Source organism: Rana temporaria, chromosome 2 (assembly GCF_905171775.1).
Source record: "Rana temporaria chromosome 2, aRanTem1.1, whole genome shotgun sequence".
In the NCBI taxonomy this organism is placed as follows: Eukaryota; Metazoa; Chordata; class Amphibia; order Anura; family Ranidae; genus Rana; species Rana temporaria.
In genome coordinates this window covers 354232112-354259943 of record NC_053490.1, presented here as the reverse complement: position 1 = coordinate 354259943, position 27832 = coordinate 354232112, and the positions used below count along the sequence as shown (strand labels likewise).

The window sequence follows — 27832 nt, the reverse complement described above, 5'->3', positions numbered from 1 at the left end:
TATTCCTATTACAAGGGATGTTTACATTCCTTGTAATTGGAATAAAAGTGATCAAAACATTTATTTTTGGGGAAAAACGTGTCAAACTAAAATAAATTAAGTAAAATGAACAATAAAAATAAAAAATAAATATTTAAAGCGCCCCTGTTCCCGCGTGCTCGTATACAGAAGCGAATGTGTACGTAAGTCCCGCCCACATATGAAAACTGAGTTCAAACCACACATGTGAGGTATCGCTGCGAACGTTAGAGCGAGAGCAATCATTTTGGCCCCAGACCTCCTCTGTAACTAAAAACATGTAACCAGTAAAAACATTTAAAACGTCACCTATGGGGATTTTTAAGTAGCGAAGTTTGGCGCCATTCCACAAGCGTGTGCAATATTGAAGGGTGACATGTTGGGTATCTATTTACTCGGCGTAACTTCGTCTTTCATATTATGCAAAAACATTGGGCTAACTTTACTGTTTTTTTTTTTTAAAAAGCACAAAACTGTTTTATTTCCCAAAAAAATGCGTTCGAAAAATTGCTGTGCAAATACCATGCGCGATAAAAAGTTGCAACGACCGCCATTGTATTCTCTAGGGTCTTTGCTAAAAAAGCATATATAATGTTTTGGGGTTCTATGTAATTTTCTAGCAAATAAATGATGATTTTTACATGTAGGAGAGGAATGTCAGAATTGGTCTGGGTGTTCCAGAACGCCTGATGGTGCTCCCTGCATGTTGGGCCTCTGTATGTGGCCACGCTGTGTAAAAGTCTCACACATGTGGTATCGCCATACTCGGGAGGAATAGCAGAATGTGTTTTGGGGTGTAATTTGTGGTATGCATATGCTGTGTGTGAGAAATAACCTGCTAATATGAAACTTTTGTGGAAAAAAAAACAAAAAAAAAAAAACCTTGATTTTGCAAAGAATTGTGGGAAAAAATGACAACTTCAAAAAACTCACCATGCCTCTTTCTAAATACCTTGGAATGTCTTCTTTCCAAAAAGGGGTCATTTAGGGGGTATTTGTACTTTTCTGGCATGTTAGGGTCTCAAGAAATGAGAGAGGCCGTCAGTACTTCAGATGTGATCAAATTGATCAATTTTCAGTAATTGGTACCATAGCTTGTAGACCCTATAACTTTCACCCAGACTAAATAATATCCAAATTTTTTTTTTTTTTTTACCAAAGATATGTAGCAGTATACATTTTAGGCCAAATTTATGAAGAAAAATTCATTTTTTGCAAAATCTTATAATAGAAATGAAGAAAAATTCATTTTTTTACAAAATTTTCGTTCTTTTTTCATTTATAGCGAAAAAAATAAAAACCGCAGAGGTGATCAAATACCACCAAAAGAAAGCTCTATTTGTGGGAAAAAAAGGACAAAAATTTCATTTGGTTACAGTGTTGTATGACTGAGTTATTGTCATTCAAAATGTGAGAGCACCAAAAGCTGAAAATTGGTCTGGTTATTAAGGGTGTTTAAGTGCCCAGTTGTCAAGTGGTTAAGCGGTTAACAAGGTTCCAAGTAGAGCTTTAACATGCAACAAGAAGAAATGAGAGGGAGACAAAAAAAAATTTGAGCATTCAATTAATTGAAAATAACGATTAAACTGAAACAGGCTGTTTTTCAGCTGATCAAAAGTTTAGGACCACATGTCTTTAAAGGGCCAAATCTGTCCAAAGATGTGGATTAATTGTCATTCTCTGTCAGGTAGTCACACGTTGTGATGGCAAAGGCAAAAAAACTCTCCCTTTTTAAATGTGGTCGGGTTGCTGAACTGCATAAGCAGGGTCTCTCATCAAGACACTGGACGATCCTTGACCCAAATTAAGGCCCTTACTGGTGCTGACTGCAGCCCTATAACCATCAGACGCCATCTGAGACTAAAGGGCTTCAAAAATAAAAAACTTCTTCAAAAACCTTGTCTCCTTGAACGCCACAGAACTGCTCGTTTGGACTTTGCAAGAGAGCACCAAACATGGGACATTCAAAGGTGGAAGAAAGTTTTATTCTCTGAAGAGGAAAAATGTAACCTTGATGGTCCTGATGGTTTCCAACGTTACTGGCATGACAAGCAGATCCCACCTGAGATGTTTTCTACGCGCCACAGTGGAGGGGGCGCCATAATGGTCTGGGGTGCTTTTTCCTTCAGTGGAACAATGGAGCTTCAGGAAGTGCAGGGGCATCAAACGGCCGCTGGCTATGTTCAGATGTTGCAGAGAGCATTCCTCATGACTGAGGGCCCTCGTCTGTGTGGTAACGATTGGGTTTTTCAACGGGACAACGCTACAGTACACAATGCCCGCAGGAGAATAACATCACTCTTTTGGCCCATCCTGTGTGTTCCCCTGATCTAAATTTAATTGAGAACCTTTGGGGATGGATAGCAAGGGAAGTTTACAAAAATGGACAACAGTTCCAGACAGTAGATGGCCTTCGTGCGGCTGTCTTTACCACTTGGAGAAATGTTCCCACTCACCTCATGGAAACGCTTGCATCAAGCATGCCGAAACGAATGAAATGATCAACAAAAACGGCGGAGCTACTCATTACTGAGTTCATGTTTGGAAGTTGGATTTCTGTTTTGGGGGGGTTTAGTTTTTTTTTGGAGGTGTGGTCCTAAACTTTTGATCAGCTGAAAAACAGCCTGATTCAGTTTATTCATTGTTTTCATTAAATTGAATGCTCAAAAAATGTTTTGTCTCACTCATTTCTTCTTGTTGCATGTTGAAGCTCTACTTGGAACCTTGTTAAGATCCAACAATGTAAAATATGATTTTTTTGCAATTTATCAAGTGGTCTTAAACTTTTGATCAGGACTGTATATACTATTATATACTGAGTGTATGTGAATAAACCATTATTACCTTAAATATTATTAGGTGATTTGTAATTGGTGTAGTTGATCACCATGCAGACTCACAATCGCTTCCAATTCATTAACTCTGGCAGACTTCCCACTTGGGATTAAAGTTTTTTTTATATGATACTAGCATGTATTTTAGTTATGCATGGAAGGATTCATGAATTAAAGCCTCCATTAGTGAAAAGGTCAGAAATTACTCTTTTGAAGCCAAAACGGGATGTATGGATATCTCCTATGGCGGCACACAGCTCCCACCAGCAGCACACAGCTGATATGTCAGCCACTGTGTCTGCTTATATTCCCACCCAGCAACGTCCATGACGCTGAACGTCTGGCGTCACAGGATCTGCTCCTGTAGTGCGCATGCGTCAAACGGCGCAATGGTCCCGAATTGGCGGATGTACACAAAGGTGCTCCAACGGAAAGACCGTGGGCACCCCAGTGTGACAATCACTACTAGGGTTCCCCCCACCGGAGCAATGTGTCCACCGGGCGGGTCACAAATTACTCAAATAACCGCCCGTGGTCCCGCGCCTATGCTGTGGGCACCATAGTGGAAGAGGGCAAAGCCTTTTCCCAATGCAGGATCTCAAGAGAGGTGGTACTAGGTCTCGCAGTTGAGACATGCAAACTGCACTACCACTGTGCTAGCTGTCATCCCACCCTGGGGGAAGGCTTCAGATGGATGGATGCAAATCTGTAAATATTTTTTTTTACAACATTTATAATATAAATGCAAGCTTTATTTTAAACAATATAAAAAGAAAAAGACTTGTATGATATATATTCAATTCTTTCTATAATTCTGTTTTTTTGTAGTATTTCAGTCCTAGATTACCCATACTGTGTGGTCCATGAACTTCCTGAGTTGACAGCAGAGAGCCTGGTAAATCTTTATACTTAATACTAAGGACCTGTTCACACTATTCCGATCTTGAGCTTCAGTTTTGGTGCAGCAGGGGGTGGTATGGTATTATGGCATTACACAATTCCCTTATTTTTGATTGCGTTATGTGAAGGGCACAATGTAGCACCTGATTTAACTAGTTGAGTACTGCACTTGCTGTGCGGTCACATACTGGGCCATACGGAGAGGTGCGATAATGGAAATGTGTTTCATAATATTGCACAGCTTTGGGACGCAGAGAAACTCAGCATTCTGTTCTGCACATGACACACCGAAAACTATGTACCTGCTTTTTTTTTCATAAGGCAAGATGCAGGTAACTGCATATAGTGTGAACGGGCCAAAAGTGATTGAAATCCTTGTTTATACTTACTGTAACTTATATTTTGCAATTACAATATCTATACAGGAAGCTGGAGATAATAATCGATTCTGCTGGCGAAATTTGTTTTCATGCATAAATCTTCTCCGTATCTTAAACAAACTGACCAAGTGGAAACACTCCAGGACCATGGTTAGTACATAGTAGATTTAAATTTCTTATTTTTTTTATATATATATATAATCAAAATCGTTTCCTGTCTACTTTTGTATTTAAAATTGTCTTAAGTGAATCATGTAGGCTAATATTTCCTGCCAACACTATCTGCCTGGCCATCATGGTAGTGATTTGACTTCAACACGTTTCAGTCTGCCGCCTGGTCTTGTCTGTGGTAGGATGATTGAACCGCATAAACATTATTTAGAGGTTTCAAATTTTATACATTTTGCATTGCCCTGTGTTCTCAAAATTATGGTTTAAAATACTGGACTCCTCTGGGAAAAAATGTCAAACCATAATCAAACAAAAAATATTATGTTTTTTGAAGAAGAAGATCGTTTAGCAGTGCCAAATGGATATAATTCTTTGTGGTCCTACTGCAACATTTACAGGATGGATTGAAACCAGGATGGTGGTAGACTCAACTCACACTATTATTTGATTGTTGGGTCTCTTTTTGACCGCCTTACAAACAAGTGGCTGAGCCATAGTTTTACCACCCCCTGTCTGCCCACCTATGAAATAACAGTTGAACTGGCATGTTCACATGTCACGATGCTTTGGAGCTGCAGCATTTTAAACTCTGGGTGTAGAGTTGGAGACGCGCCATCACTATCCTACTAAGTTCATTAAGACCACTTCACAACCGTGCGCAGTGCACATGATTGCGGCACAATAGTGTGGCATTAGAGGGTTATATATAGGCAGCGAGGAGGCAATATAATGCTTCCTCACTGCCTGCCAAATGCCCTCTGAAAATCAATCCGAATGCTGATTGTTCAGGCTGCACTGTGAGTGAAACTGTTGTCCTTCAGAAAGAAACTTGGTGATAGTGTCAGACACTCTACTATATCATTGTAACGAAAGGTGTGGAACACTAAAGTACCTCCTTAATTAAAAAGACTACCATACATGGAATATAGTCCCCTGTGGAATAACTACAAGCTAATATAGGTGCAAAAAAAGGGTTGAATGTATTTTTTTGTCTTTTTAGACAATATTCATAAATGCTACTAGAAGAATGTTTTATTTTATTTTAAGTATCTACAGCCTAGACATGGACAGCAAACAAAATCACCCCTTCAATATTGGGTACAATATTGCTACAATTATTCATTACTTTCTCATTTCTGAAATTCATCTATCAGTTTCCCAGAGATATAGGTATTTTCGATCATCCATTTTTTTGTAATTCTTTATAACAGAACAATAAAAGGCAGGGGACAAGAAATGTTCTGAACATTACAAATTTACGTCTTACACACAGCATTTAAACCAAGATACAGAGATGAACAGGCTGTAGGTCACTTCCATGGACCCGTGGGGGTCCTTTAATATGAGAATGAAACTATACATAGAAAAAGAAAAGTAAAGCGTACCTTCATTGAATCAAAACTGTTCCACTACAATTCAAACGAACATAGCTCAGAATATCACCGCTGTTGGTGACTCTGCTATTGCAAGGGCCATCGCGAACCTTATGAGGAGTGCACGACCATTATGTAATGCTAACAAAAGAGAGCAGGGAACGAGGCAATGGGTGAGGGCAGCAGGGAGGATGGTGAGAGGAAGTATCTAAGCTCTCTCAGAGCTCCTGCTGAGGTTCCGTTACAGATGGTCCTAAACAGAGCAATCAGCAATCAGGATGAGAGCTCTCCCTGAGATCTGAGTGCCGAAGCTTTGCCATAAATGGTCACGATTTGAGCAGTAATGTCGACCCGCTCATCAACCTCCCATTCCAAGGAGAACAAACATGCAGGGGGAAATACAGGGAGAGGTGCGGCTGGAAAGTACACAATCTCTGGGCCAATTGTGAGGTACCTGGCTGAGGAAGGAGCCAGTTCTCGTGAAGGACACAATCATTACAAACGGTTGCATATACCCCACGCCAATCATTCAAACCACTCTACCTTCCCGCCAGCTGCCTCTACCCATCGGGAGTTATGGGACTCGCTTTCTGGATCTGATTGTCCAGATGGTCCTGCTGCACAGAGCCCAGGTATGTCATTAATACTGGAGTTTAAACGAGAGCTGGCAGGTATGTTTCAAAGCTTAGAGGGTATGTCATTAATACTGGAGTTTAAACGAGAGCTGGCAGGTATGTTTCAAAGCTTAGAGAAGTCCATTAAAAAGGATTTAAACATTGTCATAACAGATCTCTCTCCTTAGCCAAGTAGAGGAAACAGGAGCGGGTGACACAAATGGCAGTAGTTAAAAGAACATTGACATACAAAATTGAAGACCTAGAAAATAGGAATAGAAGGAATAATTTACACATGCAAGGTGTTCCTGAGGCCATCAGTAATGAAGACCTGCCTATTAAGATAAAGGAAATCTTTAATACTGCTTTGAAGCAAAAGGATACTAACCAAATTTGTTTTGATCGGCTACATAGAATACGGAGACCTCCAAATTTTCCAATAGACCAGCCTTGTGACGTCATTTGCAGATAACATTATTTTAATGAAAAAATATATAATTTTACAGAAATGTCAAGGATTATCAACAGTTGAAATTGAATTAAGATTAAGAATTAAGATTTTTCCAGAGATCTCAAAGGAAACCCTGGATCGCAGGAAAATCTTACGCCCTCTTTTAGATAAATTAAATACTGCAGGGGTGACACATCGATGGGGGTTTCCTTCCTGCTTAACAGCTATAACTGCTACCAACTCTCAGATTTCTAGAGGACTTACCCAAATTCTGATCAAATTTGAAATGGGATTAAATGGTTCTTCAAGGCTGGTCAGAAATTATAAAAAAAAATGGTAATAAAAATATATTAAAGAAGCTTCTCCCCGTTAGATTTGGATATGCGGGGTGTGGCCGGATGCAGGAGGGAGTGAGAGTGTTAGCGTGAGTGCCTCCACTCCACCCCCCCGCTTGGCTGAGAACCATGCTGAACTTAGTCCACCTGATCGGGAAACCGACCTGCATTACCCCGCATGAGAAGCTATCATAGTGCAATGTCATAATATGGTAGCTTGGGTTGTTTGAACACTTCTCCTGGCCCCTACCTTCGCGGGCGATCTGAGTTGAGCGGACAGAGCCGCATCGGGTCCCTGCTGTTTGGAGGCTTCCGTGTGTGCTGCATCTGCGGGTGCGGCTGGGCGAAACTGTTGTGCCCTCCTGCCTGGTGACTGGCGCCTTCCCGATTGGTTGGCCATGTGGAGGGATCCGGGTCTGTCGGGCAAGAGACCAGGGGCTGCATAGAGCGCGGAGCTGCCTGAACACTACGGAGCTGCCCAATATCTCATCCGAGATCTCGCGGGATCACGAGGTCCTACTCTCTTCTCCACCATACAGCAATGGTCAGGAGTTGTGAGCTGGTGAGCTGGGACGGTGAGTTGCACGGCACACAAAACAGATGCCGAGGAAGGAGGAAAAGGGACTGTTGGAATCTACAGGGACCACGCAAGAAGGTAATACTTACTCTTTTTTCATCCCTATATGAATACCAACAGAACAGTATTGTACCTGTATCGGCTCCAAGTATAGGAACAGCCCCAGGAAACAGAAAAGCTGACGGAGTTGGAGGAGGAAATATTGCTAATTGCTGTATAAATAATTGAAGTCAACTGAGCTCAGAAGAGCTTATCTCTGTAACCTTGGGTTTATGCTTTACTTTTCTTTCACCTTTTTGATCTCTCTTGCTTGCTAGAAATATACCCAGGCTGAGTCCTGGTGGAAGACAAGGGGTATTTACTGCAAGTTTGAACAGACTCTATAATTACAAAAACACAGAACCAGCCCCAAAACTTCAGTGTGAGAGACTGACAGGGAGGTGGTTTGTGGGACAATCTAAACGGCAGTAAAATTATCCGTGCCCTCTGAGGTTGACTGTGTAGAGTTGCTGTGAGGTGGGTGTCCCCAGGAGACCCATGCCCCCCTTGTCCTTAGGGGAGTAAGGGGAAACCACAAACCCTTTTTTTTTTCTTTACTATTATGTTCTCTGACTAAAAAACGTGGGATGGAGGATCTGCCACACTCAGAGGGAGCCCCTACAACACGGTCAGCCAAGGATAAAGAGAGAGGAAACCAGGCTGCAGCAGCCAAGTTGTAGCGTTTTGCCCATCCCTCCCAGACTACTCCTTATTCACCCATTAAGGGGGGTCTGTCACAGTCAGCAGTGTAATTGGCCACCAGGAAGAGCCAAGGGTCGGTAGCTTCTAAACCAACCAATCCTGCCAACCCAACCGGGACCAAAGCCTTGACTACTAAAGAACTTGGGGGGAGAACTGTACCTGTATCGGTTACACTTGCGCCACCTGAACTTGCTTACTGCACCCGGTTCTGAATCGGTAGAGGAACCTACATTGAAAGATGTTCTGTGTGCTGTCAATGCCTGCAAAGAATTTATTGTGGGCTTTGAAAATCAATTAAAGAGCCTGAAGGATGAACTAGTTTCAATGCATCAGGCTATGCGTAAAACTGCTGAAAGGGTTAACACTCTGGAAGAGCGAATAAGCACTGCCGAGGATACATTGTATACGTTTGAGGATGAACTCAGGGGGCTACAGGAGAAAACAAGCCTCCAAGCAGCTAAATTAGATGTAATTGAAAATAGACTCCGTAGGAACAATGTTCGAGTGATCGGTCTCCCGGAGCGGAGTGAGGGCCCTAACACTATAACATTCATAGAGGGATGGCTCAGATACATTTTTGGCCCTGATACTTTTTCACCCTTTTCAATTGAGAGAGCTCATAGGGTCCCTTCTAAACCCCCGCCGGCAGGTGGACGTCCTAGATCACTAATCCTGAAACTCCTTAATTATGGTGACAGTCACTTTGTTTCAAAAAGCCAGGGAGATGGGGGATATTATGTATAGTGGCGCTCGAGTATCATTCTACCCTGATCACGTGTGGGTCTGACCATGTCACATATGTACTGGTGTGCCCTTGCTCACTTCAATATGTGGGCAGGACCACCCGACAACTTAAAGTAAGGATAAATGAGCATCTTGCAAATATTGCTAAAAGTTTTCCAAATCACAGCGTGTCTAGGCACTTTGCTAGTCATCATCAAAGTGATCCTAGTTTGTGTACATTTTTTGGCATAGACAAAATCAGCAGACACTGGAGAGGGACGCACATGACCCGCAGCGTCTCACAAAATGAGATGAAATGGGTGCATAGGTTACAAACTATGCAGCCCACTGGTCTCAATATTGAGCTAGACCTCAATTGTTTCTTGGCAAATGATTAATTTGGCAATATAGTCATCTAAGGGGTTGAAGCTGAATATACTGTAAATCCATCGTTCTTTGTTATAAATACAAATTTAAGTTATCTAATTTTCCAGAGACTAAGTTCCTCCGGGCTAGGTGGGAGTGTTATCAATGTCACCCCCTTACAGGATTAGATTCTTTGTGCCTAATTTTGTGGATGTATTATAAACCCTTTTTTTCTCTCTGACCACTACCATGGTGTTTCACAATGAGGGAAGTATATTTTGGATAAAATGCGACTGGTTACTTAAATATGCGGGTAGTTTTAAAAAGGCACCCACATATATGTAGATACGAAGTGGTTAAGGTATCTTTTCCGATGGTATGGGTTGTGTATTATGCCCTATGTGGAAAGAGCATTCTGCACGTCCAGAGGGAAGCGAGAGGAGCTTCCCCTCCCTCCCTTTGGAGGTAATAAACCTTAATGCCGATTTATTAATTTAATTTATATGGCGTAACCATAGTACTTTTTAAGTTGATTAGGCCTATGTTATTGCCATTAACTAATTTTAACTTTATAAAACCACTAGTCTCCCTATTTCCTAAAGTTAGGATTCTAGTGCCTTGCACATCCGGAGGGATGCGAGGGCGGTGTGCCGCTTTTATTCCTTTTTTTAGTGTAAATGTTACTTGCTGGCGGTTTAGGCGTCTATACTGTGACATTTGCACTCTTATTGACTACTGGATGTTAGATATGCATTAGGAATTGTGATGTAACTTTTAGCCTAAACGGCACTGCGGCTGCTGCTGATATTTTTTTGATTTGGACCAATGAGTAGTCTTTCCAGGACTACATATTCCATCATGCACCAGTGATCGGGCACGCCCCCTGAAGACGTTCTATCCACGAAACGTACGTCGGAGGCGGACCCGATCACGTGACGTGCCTTTCACCTGCTCGTGGAGCTCGTGTAGCTGTCAGCTGGGACGCCAAGCGACGCTACGAAGTTAGCGTCTCTACTGAAGTGACCCACGCACCTATTGTACCGCAAGGTAGCAGTGACAGGCTCGCAGCCCCAGTGCCGGGTAGGCACCCCTACAGTAAGAGGCCATTTCGGCTGTTTGTTTTATGATTTTTTCTACTTTGTATTTTTAATAATTTTTTTATCGGAATTACACTATTGGTACCTCCATTGTTTTTTTGCATATCCTAATTGGGACGTCCTGGGATGAGGATATTATCTGCTTTCTGTCCGATGTGTATGCAGGCACAATCCTGCATAGGCTTAATTGACTAACTTTTTAACTAAAGTAGTCTACCTTCTCTGGTAAGCGCATCCTCTTCTCATCAGCACAGTTATTTTGGTGGTTAAGAAGACTGGAATGTGGTGGTGGCATTTTCCTTTTTTTCACTAAAAAGCAAGATTATATCAACTAAGAAGATTTTCTTTCACGTTGTGTGTACTTCGTGTATGACACATTTTTCACAAGATTTGGGACTACAATGTCATGTGTTCATGGCAAAGAGACATTGTTTTGAAATTATATATTTTAATATAGTTTTTTGTATGTAATACCAGTATTTTCTTTTTACAGGACTATTGTAATTATATTTATCTATCACTGAGTGTTATAGCGCCCTCTATATATCTCTTCATACATTACAATCAGCATTGTTTAAGAGGAGCAGCTTATTTTATATTTATATTTTTTTAATATATTTTTGGCGCTGAATTTTCACTTTTTCACTATCATTCTACCCTGACCTTTTCTTCAGATCTACAAAAACGCAGAGCCGAATTTACGCCAATTAACCACTTCATTACTGGGCACTTAAACCCCCTTTGTGCCCAGACCAATTTTCAGCTTTCAGCGCTGACGCATTTTGAATGACAATTGCGCGGTCATACAACACTGTACCCAAATTATATTTTTATAATTTTTTTCCCACAAAGAGCTTTCTTTTGGTGGTATTTGATCATCTCTGCGATTTTTTATTTTTTGTGCTATAAACATAAAAAGACAGAACATTTTGAAAAAAAAAAACAAGATTTTTTACTTTTTGTTATAATATCTCAATTTTTTTTTTAAAAAATAAAAATTTCCCTTGGTTTAGGCCGATACATATTCTTCTACATATTTTTGTTAAAAAAAATCACAATAAGCGTATATTGATTGGTTTGCGCAAAAGTAATAGTGCCTACAAAATAGGGGATAAATATATATATATCATAAATCTTTTTTTTACTAGTAATGTCGGCGATCTGCAATTTTTTTTGTCAGACCTGTGATATTGCGGCGGACGTATCGGACACTTTTGACACAATTTTGGGACCATTCATTTTTATACAGCGATCAGTGCTATAAAAGTGCACTAATTACTGTATAAATGTGACTGGCAGTGAAGGGGTTAACACTAGGGGGTGAGGAAGGGGTTAAATGTGTATCCTGGGTGTGTTCTAACTGTGTGGGGGTAGGGGACTGACTGGGGGAGGTGACCGATGCTGTGTCCCTATGTACAAGGGACACAGATCGGTCTCCTTTCTCCCTGACAGGACGGGGATTCTATAAATCCCTGTATAAATCTAGGGGAGGAAATGAAGGCATGAAAGCATTTTTCCAGGGAATTCCAATTCCAACTTTGTCAGAAAACGACAAAAAAAACTTGGAATCCCCTGTTACACTGGAAGAAATTCAGCTCGCAGTGGCTGGGATGTCTAGCCATAAGTCACCTGGTCCTGACGGGCTCCCAATAGAGATCTACAAGCGATACAGCGAAATATTGCTTCCAGAACTGCTGCAGACATTGAAATGCGCTTTTTCTGACGGGCATCTCCCTACCTCTATGATGGAGGCAACGGTTATTGTAATTTATAAAGAGGGAAAGGATCAACTAGATCCCTCTTCCTATCGCCCAATCTCATTGCTCTGTACGGACGTAAAAATTCTCGCTAAAGTCCTGGCAACTCGCTTAAAGGGATGTATTTAGAGCCTTATCCACCCTGATCAGTCAGGGTTCATTCCAAACAGGTCATCAAGCATTAACATCAGAAGGGTCTTTTTAAATATACAGATTCCCACTGACGATGAGAGCTCTAGAGCAGTGTTTCTCAACTCCAGTCCTCGGGGCGCACCAACAGGTCTTGTTTTCAGGCTTTCCATTATTGTGCACAGGTGATTTGATCAGTTTCACTGCCTTAGTAATTACCACAGCAGTTTGATCTGAGGGAAATCCTGAAAACATGACCTGTTGGTGCGCCCCGAGGACTGGAGTTGAGAAACACTGCTCTAGAGCACTGTTGGCCCTGGATGCCGCTAAGGCATTTGACAGCCTTGAGTGGCCATACCTATGGAAGGTATTAGAGAGCTTTGGATTTGGCCCATTCTTTATTAGGTGGGTCAAACTTCTCTATAGCAAGCCACGAGCAAAAATCAAAATAAATGGTGAAGTTTCAGATCTATTCAAGCTGAAAAGGGGATCGAGACAGGGTTGCCCTCTCTCCCCACTCATGTTTGCACTAGCCATGGAACCTCTAGCTATTAAAACCAGGCTTAAGGAAGACATACATTCAGAAGGGGTCCGGAGGAAGACAGGATATCGCTATTTGCGGACAATGTCCTGTTCTTTATAGGAGATGTGGATAGCTCGTTGGCTCCAGTGGTCCAAATGGTCAGGGAGTTTGGTAGGTTTTTTCGGGATTAACCATCAACTGGGATAAGTCGGCCCTGCTTCCAATAGACCCATTACGCGACCAGTCGATAGCTGAAATGTCCCACAAAATTAAAATACTTGGGGGTATGGATTACTTGCGATGTTAAGGAGTATACTAGTAAAAATATAGTTCCACTACTATTAAAACTGCAACAAAAAAAAAGATATCTGGAACTGCCTCTCTCTGTAGCTGGGAGATGTAACCTAATAAAAATTATCTGGCTTCCCCAGATATTATATGCTCTCCACAACTCCCCGATTTGGGTAAACCAAATATGGTTCAAAAGAATGTAAACATTATTCAGGGAGTTAATGTGGAAAGGAGGCCAGGCCAGAATCAGTTTGCAGACTATGCAACTCTCGGTAAAGGAGGGGGGATGGCGGTCCCACACCCGAGAATATATTTGTTGGCGTCCCAGCTACAACATATAGTGGGCTGTGGCACTCAAAACCTGGGTAATGATAGTTTCGCATTAATGCTAGCAGGGGCCCCACATAAAATATTAGTAGAAGCCCTGGAGGCAAACTCATTTACTCACACATGCCTGACTATAAAGCTAATAAGCAAAGTGTGGCAGACAACAAAGGCCCTTCTGGGATACACCGGGGTAACTGAGTTTGCCCCCCTCTGGAACAATAAGAACTTAACAGAAGTTAAGGATATAGAAAAATCCAAAATTTGGGAGAGACCGGGAATTACACGGCTACTCCATTTATATGAGGGCAACCTCATGAAAACGTTTTCAGATTTGAGACACGAATTCAATATACCAAATAAAGCATTTTATAAATATTTACAGATTAGGCATGCCACCCAGATCCAGTTTAAGACTTAACCGATAGTTAGGACTCAGATTCTCGTTCTTCTCAGAATAATCCAAACCAATACCGCAAAAGGTCTCATCTCAGAGGTATATGACAAACTGGGGGTTAGAGCTATGAATCAAACTGGTATGTCCAAGAGCTGAGAAAGGTGGGAAAGATCTTGGGTTAGTAACCTCGGAGCAGTGGAGCAAGATCCTACATAGAGGGGCTCTGGTGTCAATTGCCCCTGCACAGAGACTGTCCCACTTATTTCTATTGCACCGGGTCTATTATACTCCTAAAAAAATGTTTGACTTAGGCTGGAACCAGAGTGACGAATGCCCTAGATGCAAGGCATCAGGGGACCTTATTCACATGTTCTGGAGGTGCCCTAAGCTCTTTAGGTATTGGATAGAAGTTATAAATAGGCTCAAAAAATTTTTTAAGACCTGTTTAGAGCCAGAGGCTAGAACCTGCCTTTTTAGGGTGTATGGAGGACCAAAGAGTTCCACCAGGAGCCCTAGAAGGCGTGTTGAGGTGCCTATTCCAGACACGTAAGCTAATAGCACAGAGATGGCAAGCGCATGCTCCTCCATCTGTGGAGAACTGGGCTGAAACTATCAACGCTTTGATCTGTAGTGAGAGAGTGGCTTTTATTAAGCAAGGGAATTATAAAAGATTCGTAAGAGTGTGGGGGCCCTGGTTGAGGGAAATGGGATTCCCTTTGTAGAGGCCGCCTCTATACGCGGCCTGGAATCCCCCTCACCCTAGAAGTCGGAAACTCTTTGTATACCGTATTTATCGGCGTATACCGCGCACTTTTTTGCCCTGAAAATCAGGGAAAAATCGTGGGTGCGCGATATACACTGATAGCCTGCGCAGTACATATACCGAGCGCAGTACACTCGGGTACATTCGGCCAGGCTCGGCTTCGCTCGTAGTCACGCTCTGTGACGTTTATGCGTGAGAAGCCGAGCCTGGCCGAAAATACCCGAGTGTACTGCGCTCGGTATACGTCGGCGGAGGCTTCAAACTGAGCGCGAGAAGCGGGGATTCGACATGAAGACAGCGCGGGAGAAGCCGGGAGGACACCACCGAGGCCGCAGATGGACGCCGGACATGGACGCCGGGCAAGACACCAAAACTGTAAGTAGTAAAATGTAATAAAATGTTTTTTACACAATTTTAGGGTCAAAATCAGGGGTGCGCGCTATACGCCGGAGCGTGCAATACCCCGATAAATACGGTAATTAGTAATCCATAACAAGGAGGACCGTTTTTGTTTTTTTCAAGGCTTGGCTTTGTTTTATTTTTTCTCTTTTGTTTCCCTCTCTTTCCTTTTTCTTTTTCTTGGTCTTCTCTCTTAATATCTAACACACCAAGGATAGCTCCTATGTGGGGCAATATAAAACAAGGCTTCATATTTACAAGGGGGTGGTAGGGTGGGGGGGGGGGGGGTGGAGGGGAAGGAGGATTGGGGTATGTAAATGCCCTGTACGCACACAATTCAATGGTTGTGTTTATATATTTGCACTATATATTTTATATAATTTGTAAGTAAACATGTGTTGCCAAAAATTGGAAAATAATAAAGAGAAATTAAGAGAAAAAAAAGAAAACAGTAAAAAAAAAAAAAACCTGTTCCCCTAAAGTGGTGTGAAAAAACTTTAGCAATGTGGGGGGTGTATAATAATAAGGGGGCGCTAATAGTAGGTGATAAATAAATTCCAAATTCTAGCTCGAAACAATATATTAACTATAAGGTCAACAATATAATAGTGATTTAAAGTGCAAGTGCTTCTGAAGAAGAAAGGGATAGCAGGCCCAGTGCTTTTTACACTTATTTATGCCAGAAAGCCAGCCTCCAGACTGATTTACTATACAGTCTGGGAAGCATATGTTGCATGGTGTGAAACCAACAAATGGAATACTCAAAGATATGACATAAGCAGGATTCTTGCCTTTTGCCAGCTAGGAGTTGATATCAGTGGCGTCACTAGGTTTGGTGTCACCTGGTGCGGTAAAACATGGTGTCACCCCCCCCCCCCCGTCGGGGGGGGGGGGTTTAAATGTTTTACCTCAACACTGCGGCTCTCACTTCCTAGCCTGCCATAGGGCCCTGTCCTGTCGCTGTGGAGTGACAACAGAAGCAGAAGTCTAGCCTGCCACAATGCACTTAATGGTGTCACCCAAGGCTCAACCACGGCGCCCCCCCCCCACAGGGGGAGAGCACACCACATTAAAGGGTAGATGTGGCCAAAGGACCATACAAAGTCATTGTTAAATACCATGAGTGCAATATGCACAGGGTTCAGAAGTACACTACATACAGAGTGCAGCATTCAGGAATGTGATACAAACAGGGTGCATACGTTTTCTATGTACAGGGTGCAGGGGTGGCTATGTACAGGGTGCAGGGGTGGCTATGTACAGGGTGCAGGGGTGGTTAGGACAGGGTCCAGGGGTGGCTATGTACAGGGTGCAGGGGTGGCTATGGACAGGGTGCAGGGGTGGCTATGGACAGGGTGCGGGGGTGGCTATGGATAGGGTGCAGGGGTGGCTATGGATAGGGTGCAGGGGTGGCTATGGACAGGGTGCAGGGGTGGCTATGGACAGGATGCAGGGGTGGCTATGTACAGGGTGCAGGGGTGGCTATGTACAGGGTGCAGGGGTGGCTATGTACAGGGTGCAGGGGTGGCTATGTACAGGTTGCAGGGGTGGCTATGTACAGGGTGCAGGGGTGGTTAGGACAGGGTGCAGGGGTGGTTAGGACAGGGTGCAGGGGTGGCTATGTACATGGTGCAGGGGTGATTAGGACTGGGTGCATGGGTGGTTAGGACAGGGTGCAGGGGTGGTTAGGACAGGGTGCAGGGGTGGCTATGTACATGGTGCAGGGGTGATTAGGACAGGGTGCATGGGTGGTTAGGACAGGGTGCAGGGGTGGTTAGGACAGGGTGCAGGGGTGGCTATGGACAGGGTGCAGGGGTGGCTATGGACAGGGTGCACGGGGTGGCTATGGACAGGGTGCAGGGGTGGCTATGGACAGGGTGCAGGGGTGGCTATGGACAGGGTGCAGGGGTGGCTATGGACAGGGTGCAGGGGTGGCTATGGACAGGGTGCAGGGGTGGCTATGGACAGGGTGCAGGGGTGGCTATGGACAGGGTGCAGGGGTGGCTATGGACAGGTTGCAGGGGTGGCTATGGACAGGTTGCAGGGGTGGCTATGGACAGGTTGCAGGGGTGGCTATGGACAGGGTGCAGGGGTGGCTATGGACAGGGTGCAGGGGTGGCTATGGACAGGGTGCAGGGGTGGCTATGGACAGGGTGCAAGGGTGGCTAGGGACAGGGTGCAGGGGTGGTTAGGACAGGGTGCAGGGGTGGCTATGTATAGGGTGCAGGGGTGGTTAGGACAGGGTGCAGGGGTGGTTAGGACAGGGTGCAGGGGTGGCTATGTACATGGTGCAGGGGTGATTAGGACAGGGTGCATGGGTGGTTAGGACAGGGTGCAGGGGTGGTTAGGACAGGGTGCAGGGGTGGCTATGGACAGGGTGCAGGGGTGGCTATGGACAGGGTGCAGGGGTGGCTATGGACAGGGTGCAGGGGTGGCTATGGACAGGGTGCAGGGGTGGCTATGGACAGGGTGCAGGGGTGGCTATGGACAGGGTGCAGGGGTGGCTATGGACAGGGTGCAGGGGTGGCTATGGACAGGGTGCAGGGGTGGCTATGGACAGGGTGCAGGGGTGGCTATGGACAGGGTGCAGGGGTGGCTATGGACAGGGTGCAGGGGTGATTAGGACAGGGTGCATGGGTGGTTAGGACAGGGTGCATGGGTGGTTAGGACAGGGTGCAGGGGTGGCTATGTACAGGGTGCAGGGGTGGCTATGGACAGGGTGCAGGGGTGGCTATGTACAGGGTGCAGGGGTGATTAGGACAGGGTGCAGGGGTGATTAGGACAGGGTGCAGGGGTGGTTAGGACAGGGTGCAGGGGTGGCTATGGACAGGGTGCAGGGGTGGCTATGGACAGGGTGCAGGGGTGGCTATGGACAGAGTGCAGGGGTGGCTATGGACAGGGTGCAGGGGTGGCTATGGACAGGGTGCAGGGGTGGCTATGGACAGGGTGCAGGGGTGGCTATGGACAGGGTGCAGGGGGTGGCTATGGACAGGGTGCAGGGGTGGCTATGGACAGGGTGCAGGGGTGGCTATGGACAGGGTGCATGGGTGGTTAGGACAGGGTGCAGGGGTGGCTATGTACAGGGTGCAGGGGTTATTAGGACAGGGTGCAGGGGTGATTAGGACAGGGTGCAGGGGTGGTTAGGACAGGGTGCAGGGGTGGTTAGGACAGGGTGCAGGGGTGGTTAGGACAGGGTGCAGGGGTGGTTAGGACAGGGTGCAGGGGTGGTTAGGGACAGGGTGCAGGGGTGGCTATGGACAGGGTGCATGGGTGGTTAGGACAGGGTGCAGGGGTGGCTATGGACAGGGTGCAGGGGTGGCTATGGACAGGGTGCAGGGGTGGCTATGGACAGGGTGCAGGGGTGGCTATGGACAGGGTGCAAGGGTCAAAAGTTCTCTATGCATAAGGTGAAAAGTTAGTTAGTACTGCAGAACAGAAAAAAAGGACAGAAAAGTGGACAGATGGGCTGCTGCCAAAGAGCAGCTTCAACTTAGAGGATGTGCAGTGACAGTCGGAACACATGGGCTGTAGAAGGAGCTGCCGGGACACTGTAGCCGCCGCTGGCCGGGACACTGTAGCCGCCGCTGGCCGGGATACTGGAGCCGCCGCTGGCCGGGATACTGGAGCCGCCGCTGGTGTCACCCGGGTGCGGACCGCAACGCCTCTGGTTGATATGAAAATAGCCCTAAGTACAATTTAAGGGTCAAATATCTGCTCTATCAGTCTTCTTTCAAAGACCACTGGCATCTCATTCCCTAGTGAGGGCCTTCATTCAGGGGGTACTACGGATCAATCCACCAGTCAAGTTTCCCTTGTGCCAATGGGATCTGAATCTAGTATTATCTGTGTTGCAGAAGCAACACTTTGAACCTATTCGCCACACTTGTAAGCAGGAAATTGGCGTTTCTGATTGCCATCTCTTCAGCTAGAAGAGTATCTGAATTAGCAGCTCTTTTTGCAAGGAGCCTTATTTAGTTTGTCATAAAGACAAAATTGTACTGCGACCCCATCCTGCCTTTTTTTTCCTAAGGTGGTGTCAGCTTTTCATTTAAATCAGGACATTGTCCTACCTTCTTTCTTTTCGAATCTGCAGACAGCGGAGGAAAAGTTGTTACACTCTCTAGATCCTGTGAGAGCTGTAAAGGTGTATCTGCAGGCAATCGCTCAGATACGAAAGGCAAACATTTTGTTTATTTTTGCCGGATGATCCCAGGAAGGGACAAGCGGCGTCAAGATCCACTATCTCCAGGTGGATCCAACAGACAATTTTTCAAACCTATGGTTTAAAGGATAGGACTCCTTTTTTCTGTTAAGGCGCACTCAACCAGGGCGATAAGTGCTTCATGGGCAGTGCACCACCATGCTTCGGTGACTCAGATCTGTAAGGCTGCAACTTGGTCTTCAGTCCACACATTCTCTAAATTTTATCAGACAGATGTGAAAGGACATGAGAAGGTCACCTTCGGGCAAAGTGTGCTGCAGGTGTCAGTATAGAGCTTCTTGTCCATGGCGGTCTGCCTGATCTTTGTCTCCCCCCTTGATTTGGGACGTCCCATTAAGTAATGATTAATGGCTCTGTGTCCCGTGGTAAAGAAAATAGGATTTTTATAACGGCTTACCTGTAAAAATCCTTTTCTTGGAGTACCCCACAGGACACAGAGGTCTCCCAAAACTGAGGTACTTCCCGGATGGGAGAGGCTATATGGAGGGGAACTGACTGCTTGTGCCAGTGTCCAATCACCTCTGGTGAGCATATAACCCATTAGGTAATGATTATTGGCTCTGTGTCCAGTGGTGTACTCCAAGAAAAGGATTTTACAGGTAAGCTGTTATAAAAATCCTATTATATCTGAGAGGCCAATACCTCCACCATCCTTAGGTCTGGTTAATAACTGATCAGTCTGGGTGTTCTGTGGGACCACAAAAAAAGACCTGAAATGGGAGCAAATGTGTTTCTGTGTTAATGTAAGTTATATCAAGGATCCGATCTCAGCCTTGCTTCCAAAGGTCGCTTACTTCACACTCTTTGGTCCGGGTTGTTATACAAGGGGTGACGTGCATAAGTCCACCAGTTGGGTCGCCCTTGTGCTTGGAGGATTGGCTCTAGTTTTGTCGGCTTACAGGGTCAGCTCCTTGGGCCGATGCACCATATTCCCTTCATCCTTTAACAAGGGAATTGGTGGTCTTGGTTGTGGTAGCCTCCAAGAGAGTTTCAGTATTGGCAACTTTCTTGGTATAGAGCCATACTCAATTATTCTTACAAGTAGAGTGATATTCATCCTCACCCAACCTTATTTACTAGAAGGATCTAGTATTCATTTGAATCTAGATAGTCTTACCTTCCCTTTTTTTCAAAACCTTGTTTCACGGAAGGAAAAGTTATTGCTTTTCTCTCAATTGAGATGAGAGCAGTTAAATACCTATCTGAAGGTTTCAGATATAGAAAGCTGACATTTTTATTGGGCTGCCAGAAGACCCTAGATGGGCAGGCAGTGTTCAGGTCAGCTATTAAAATGGTTACACTCTCTCTCTCGTTGGAGTAAGAAGGGTCTAGGCCTATCTGAAGCGGCTGCTCGGATACGGAAAACTGATGTTGCGCTACCAGGAGGCCCCAGGAAAGGGCAGGCAGAGTCTAAAATCAACTGTTTTTAAGGTTGATTCATCAGGTTATTATTCAGGCTTGTGGTTAGAGTAGGATTCCCCCTGTTTTTTTGTGGGGGTGCTCCCTACCAGGATGGTAAGCGCTTTATGCGCAATGCATTTCCAAGCCTTTGACGCAGATTTTCAAGGCCGCAACTTGGTCATCTGTACTTACGTTCACTAATTCCTATCAGGTGAACATAAGACGGCAAGAGGATGCAGCTTTTTGGCACAGTATGCTGCAGGCAGCATTATAGGTCCTCACGTCTGATGGCGGCCTGCGTTGTTGGTGTCTCCCTCCCCTCAGTAAGCATTGCTTTGGGACATCCCACATTTAATGGCTATGTGGCTCCGTGTCCCGTGATGTACGATAAAGAAAATGTATATATTTTTATAACCGCTTACCTGTAAAATCCTTTTCTTGGAGTACATCACGGGACACAGAGCTCCCGCCCTTCTTGTTTGGGGTTATTGGGACACTTATTGCTTTGCTACAAAAAATTAGGTACTCCCAGTAGGGGAGGGGTTATATAGGGAGGGAACTACTCCCGTGATGTACTCCAAGCAAAGGATTTTACAGGTAAGCTGTTATAAAAATCCTATTTTAAGGAGCTGCAATGCCCAAACCAATAATGTGATATCTTAACCGATTCCCATCCCGCATATAGTCAAATGACGGCCCTGCCATCCTGGGTGGCTGTCATATGATGTCCTTGGCTGCTAGGGGGTGCGCGCGCACCCCGCAGCGTCACTCGGGAGCCGGTGCTCGTGCCTAGCAGCCGCGATGTCTGCCAGGCACCCGCAATTGCCGGGTTACAGAGCCAGGGACGTGGATCTATGTGTGTAAACACACAGATTCACTTACTGTCAGGGGAAAGGGGACCTATGGTGTCTTCCTTGTACATAGGGACACCAGTCACCTCAATCAGGTAGCTGCCTCATGTGAAGCGAAAATCTGACTGGATGACATAGAACCCCATTTTTCACACCAATTTAATCTGTATAAAGGTGCACTAATTCACAGTTCGCTAATATTTTCCAAAGGAATATATCAGATCCACTTCTGGTCACAATATATATGAACAACTCAGACCTCCCTGTACCTAGAGGGGCTACTTATATATAATATACCAAGTGACATTGATTGGGATAGAACAGACGTCTCTTTATAGAAGGTTATACCTATATTTTGGGCCATCCTGTGACTTTCTGTATCCTCCGGGTGGGTTGCCATTCATGGTCCGGGCTCTTGGCCACTTACCTGACACGGCATCCACGTTTCTGGACATATTCCTTGTACATACCTTTCAACAAATTTTGCGCCTATGTATGACTCCTGAGGAAGCGGACATCAAGTAACCGCGAAACATGAGACATGTAGAGTTTACATACACTGCGCAATTACTGGTACTTTGTATATATCATTGGTAATATGTGCCAACGATAAGTTGATACATGGTTGTCACAACTGATATTTTATTGTAAATGTTATGGAATGTTTTCTATTTTTGTAATGAAAACCTTTTACTTATAATATCGACTGTTTATCAGTTACACATATGATGCCATTATAGTCCACCACAAGCCTCCCTTTTCTCTACAATAATATATGTAGAAGAATACATATTGGCCTAAACCAGGCATGTCCAAAGTCCGGGCCAATTGTGGCCCGCTTTCCGGTTTTCAACGGCCCGCTTAGTCATTTTGACATGTAAATTTTGTGGCCCCCAACGAATCCCAGAGCGCTGGGGGCTACAAAAGATATACAAGCAGCTAGGAAACAGTCACCGCAGGCAGCTCTCTAACAGCCACTCTAGAAAGCTATAACGCTGCTGGAAAGAATGGGCGGGACAGGTGACATACAGGAGTATTTTCTGTTTACAAGATGACCTCTGCAAAAGGAAGTCCCGTCTCTGCCATTGGATGACTGTTCTGTCCATCATAAAAGGCGGGGCTTTCTACTAAAGAGGCCGCCAAGAAACAGAAATTTGTCCTGTATGTTTGTTGGAGCTCGTCCCACCCCCTCCCTGACCCCACCAAGGCTGCAGATGAAAATGAATCAAGATGCAATTATGGCAATGGTGGGCAAAGTCTGCATTTGTGTCAATGTGGGTGCGGCATTCAGGCCAACAGGGGTGCTGCTGCATTCAGGGCAACAGGGGGGGGAGGGGGTGCTGCTGCATTCAGGGCAACAGGGGGGGGTGCTGCTGCATTCAGGGGAACGGGGGGGGGGCTGCTGCATTCAGGGCAACGGGGGGGGGGTGCTGCTGCATTCGGGGCAACGGGGGGGGGCTGCTGCATTCGGGGCAACGGGGGGGGGCTGCTGCATTCAGGGCAACGGGGGGGGTGCTGCTGCATTCAGGGCAACGGGGGGGGGTGCTGCTGCTGCAGCTGCATTCAGGGCAACGGGGGGGGGGGTGCTGCTGCTGCATTCAGGGCAATGGGGGGGGTGCTGCTGCTGCATTCAGGGCAACGGGGGGGGGTGCGGCTGCATTCAGGGCAACGGGGGGGGGGGGTGCTGCTGCATTCAAGGGCAACGGGGGGGTGCTGCTGCATTCAGGGAAACGGGGGGAGGGGTGCTGCTGCATTCAGGGCAACGGGGGGGGGGTTCCGCTGCATTCAGGGCAACGGGGGGGTGCTGCTGCCATTCATTCAGGGCAATGAGAGGGGGGGGTGCTGCTGCATTCAGGGCAACGGGGGGTGCTGCTGCAATCAGGCAACGGGGGGTGGTGCTGCAGGTGGGCACTAATTAGGCTGCATTGATTGGCACTGACCCTTATTTTGCTTCAGTTCTTTATTTAAAATGTAACATTTTTTCCTGAGACTTCCCTCTTAACCACTTGCTTACTGGGCACATATACCCCCTTCCTGCCCAGGCGAAATTTCAGCTGACGGCACTGCGTCGCTTTAACTGACAATTGCGCGGTCGTGTGACGTGGCTCCCAAACAAAATTGATGTCCTTTTTCCCCCACCAACAGAGCTGTCTTTTGGTGGTATTTGATCACCTCTGCGCTTTTTTTTTTTGTGTTATAAACAAAAAAAGAGCGACAATTTAGAAAAAAAACACAATTTTTTACATTTTGCTATAATAAATATCCCAATTTTTTTATTTTTTTTAAAGTGGAGGTTCCATCAAAAAAACAATTTTGCTTTAAACTGTAGCTTACGACTTTTTTTTTTTACTCATCTGGAAATGCCTGTTGCTATGCGGTCCCACAAAATCTGCCTTTGAAACCACCTAGGATAATGACATCATCTCCCTCTAATGCTCCTGGGAAATGTGTGTCATCATTTCCCAGGATGCAGTGCACTGTCCAATTATCACTCCCTATCCAAGACTTCCAGGAAGTAATGCCGCGTACACACCATCACTTTATGTGATGAAAAAAAACGACACTTTCTGTGAAGTAAAAAAATGACGTTTTTGAAACTTCAATTTTCAAAGACGAAGTTGCCTACACACCATCGTTTTCTCACAATGATCTTGCAAAGTGAGGTTACGTTCCACCACGTTTTACCATTGAAGCTTGCTTCATAAGTAGCTTCTGGGCATGGCTGGATGAAAAAACGTCTTAGAAAACGACGTTTTTTGCTACACACGGTCAATTTCTGTGAAGTAAAAAGTGCACTTTTGAAAAACGACACATAAAATTGAAGCATGCTTCAATTTTTTTTGGTCGTTTTTTACAAGACATAAAACGACGTTTTCTCCCACACACAGTCAATTAAAGTGACGTTTTTAAAAACGTCATTTTTTTTCATCACATAAAGTGATGGTGTGTACGGGGCATAAGTGCCTGTAGGCTTCACAATGCCCACAAGCAAAATGACAACGGTGTAGATATCGTTTTATAAACTATCTTTTTTGAATATCTATGCGGATAGGCGGCGGATTGTAAAATAGTAAGTGACCAGCTTTATATTATAAAAACGCAGGATGAAAGGACATGCATTTAAAAAATGCTAATTGTGGTTGGAACTCCACTTTGAAAACTATTTTTTTCTCTCAGTTTAGGCCGATACGTATTCTTCTACATATTTTTGGTAAAAAAAAATTGCAATAAGTGTATAGTGACTGGTTTGCGCAAAACAAAATAGGGGACATAATTATGCACCGATTACTGTATAAATGTGACTGACAGGGAAGGGGTTTAACACTAGGGGGCGAGGAAGTAAATGTGTGCCCTGCATAGTGTTTATACTGTGGGGGAAGGGGACTGACTGGGGGAGTGACCGATCTGTGTCCCTAAGTGACAAAGGACACCGCATCGTCTCCTCTCCCGACATGACGTGCAGCTCTGTGTTACACACAGAGATCTCACGGACCTGCTCAGTTACTGGGCAATCGCCGGGTGTCAGGCGGCCATCGTGACCGCGCCATCTGTTTCCCAGTACCGTGGGGGGTGCGCGCGCCCACTTAGTGGCTCTGAAAGACGAGATGTCATATGACATTCTCTCAATAGAGAGGGCCCATTTTTGATCGTTGGCCGCAATCAATTGACGGCGGCCGGTAGTAAGGAGGTTAAAGTGAAGGGTGCGTCTTATACACCCATAAATACGGTATATCCAAATGGACACACCCAAGCTCATCTATTCACCACACACAGCCACAAAGGCAGGGGGAATTTTTTTTGGGCAGTGTATTGGTGCTCGGACGAACAAACTTAGACCGCATTTTAATGGTTCAAAGAATGTCAGGCAAAATGATCGGCCCTCACGCATGTTCACTTCATCAAATGTGGCCCTCTTTGAAAAAAGTTTGGGCATCCCTGGCCTAAACTGAGGAAAAAATAGTTTTTAAAAAAAAAAAATGGGATATTTATTCTAGCAAAAAGTAAAACGTGTTTTTTTTTTTTTTCAAAATTGTCTTTTTGTTTTTGATTATAGCACAAAAAATAAAAACCACAGAGATGATGAAATACCACCAAAAGAAAGCTCTATTTATGATCAACATTTCATTGAGGTACAGTGTTGTATGACCACGCAATTGTCATTCAAAGCGTGACAGAACTAAAAGCTGAAAATTGGCCTGGGCAGGAAGGGGGTGAAAATGCCTGGATTCAATAGAAGGGGTTAGATTATGTAAGCCAAACATTTCACATGCCTGATATGTGCCTGCTGTACCATGTAAGAAAAGGTATTCAGTTCTCCTTGTATTGCTTGTTTGTGTAAAATCCCTGGTACTCCTGACAGTCTTTCTGCTTTCCTATTAAAAACTGACCACACTAAGCAGGAGAACACACTGTGGTCAATCTATACACAAATGTTTTCCCTTTTATTTCTATTTTAAACTGAATGTTTTTTTCCCCAAGGTAATCGTTTTACAATCACTTTAACACCACTCCTATAGCTGATAATTTGCTCTCCAGTTTTGGGAGGATATCCAGGATGTCCCTGGATATCCTCCCTAGGGTGCGCATCGGAGTAAAAAGCAAATCAAAGCAGCCCTTTACCATGTGATCAGCTGTGTCCAGTCATAGGTATGAACCAACCAGTGGCGACTGGTGCTCAAAAATTTGGGGGGGCGCAAACAAACTGAAAATTCGGGGGGGAAAAACACATCAATTGCAGCCTCACTTTGCCATCAAACGCAGCCACGTGTGCCCATCAAACGCAGCCACGTGTGCCCATCAAACGCAGCCACGTGTGCCCATCAAACGCAGCCACGTGTGCCCATCAAACGCAGCCACGTGTGCCCATCAAACGCAGCCACGTGTGCCCCATCAAATGCTCCCACTGTGCCCCATCAAATGCAGCATCACTGTGCCCGTCAAATGCAGCCTTACTGTGCCCGTCAAATGCAGACCCACAATGCCCCAGCTATGTTCATTGCACGGACTTGCAGGGTAGTTGTGGTGCACTCTATTCATGGTGAACAGCACTGAGTGGCTGCATCTCTTTTCAGGTGGGGTGGTCAGGGGTGGTACAATTTCAGCTCAACCGCCTGCTTGTACTGCCCCTCCCAGCTGTGTGAATGAGCCCCTAAGGTCGTCTTTACATGTGTGGTCTTAGATCTGGGCATTCCTCTCTAAGGGTCTACATATTGACTGTCTGCCCAACACCCTCCATTCCAGATTACCTTATATCTCTCTTACCTGTTCAGCAGCTCAGTACATTCTATATATAGAATATACTGAGCCGCTGAACAGGTAAAAGAGATATAAAGTAATCTGGAATAGAAAGGGTGTCAGGCAGTGATTGGAATGGTCAGATCTGACACCAGAGGATGCAGGATGTGTGAGCAGTGAAGATATATGTGAGGGGAGAGCAAACAGCAGAAAGTGAAGGAGGGGGAGGATCTGTGTGATAGGGAAGATCTACAGACTTGCAGTACAGGAGAGAGGGGGAGTAAAGTTGGAGGTGAAAGATGTTGCTATAGCAGGAGTCAGGACAGAGATGATAGCATAGCAGGTGCCCCCCCCAGTCATGGCCCTGCGTGCACTCTGTGTGTTTTCAGTGATCGCTCTGTGTGCACTGCTGGCTGTCACATGGAGATGAATGGAGGACTGCAGCACGGACCTGAGCCTGCTTCTTCTCCTGCTGATTCCCTCAGCACTTGCTAAAGGAGGCAAGCAGTGTAAGCCGAGTCAGGCAAATGCGGCCAATGTAAATCCGCATAGGAGCCGAAATAATAAAATAGTCCCCCCAGCTACAGTCTTTCCGGCTCTCCCGATGAACTGATGCCCCGTCAGATCACATTACCTTGCTTAATGGAACAGAAAGTGAAAGTGACATGGCTGCCCTGGGAAAGCACCTCCCAAGTCCTACGACGGGTGCTAATGGTTAGATACAAAGACGGACAGAAGACTGACCCAATGAGAGTGCTGAGACTATTAGCTCTGTGCCTCAAAGCAACACAAAACCCTGCAAATGTAGCGTCTCGCCAGCAATCATGGGATTGCATTAGCATGACGCTCCCATAGTACACCGGAGCCCGTGCCCGAGCAGAGTGAACTTACGCACCGGACCATTTTGTTGCTAAATGACCTGGCCACTTTTTGCGATTCGGCACTGCGTCGCTTTAACTG

General features: G+C 45.2%; 1 protein-coding gene across 2 annotated transcripts in view; it reads left to right on the top strand.

Moving 5' to 3' along the window:
* Nucleotides 1–27832, top strand: part of STRIP1 (striatin interacting protein 1) — a 788574-nt gene that overhangs the window by 698066 nt on the left and 62676 nt on the right. For both annotated transcript variants that reach the window (XR_005747039.1, XM_040337599.1), the window contains exons 18-19: nucleotides 3681–3747; nucleotides 4178–4282. Coding sequence is in view for 1 of the 2 variants with exons in the window: in XM_040337599.1 (XP_040193533.1) it covers nucleotides 3681–3747; nucleotides 4178–4282 (172 nt within the window). In the remaining variant the exon portion in view is untranslated. The remainder of the gene's footprint in view (nucleotides 1–3680; nucleotides 3748–4177; nucleotides 4283–27832) is intronic.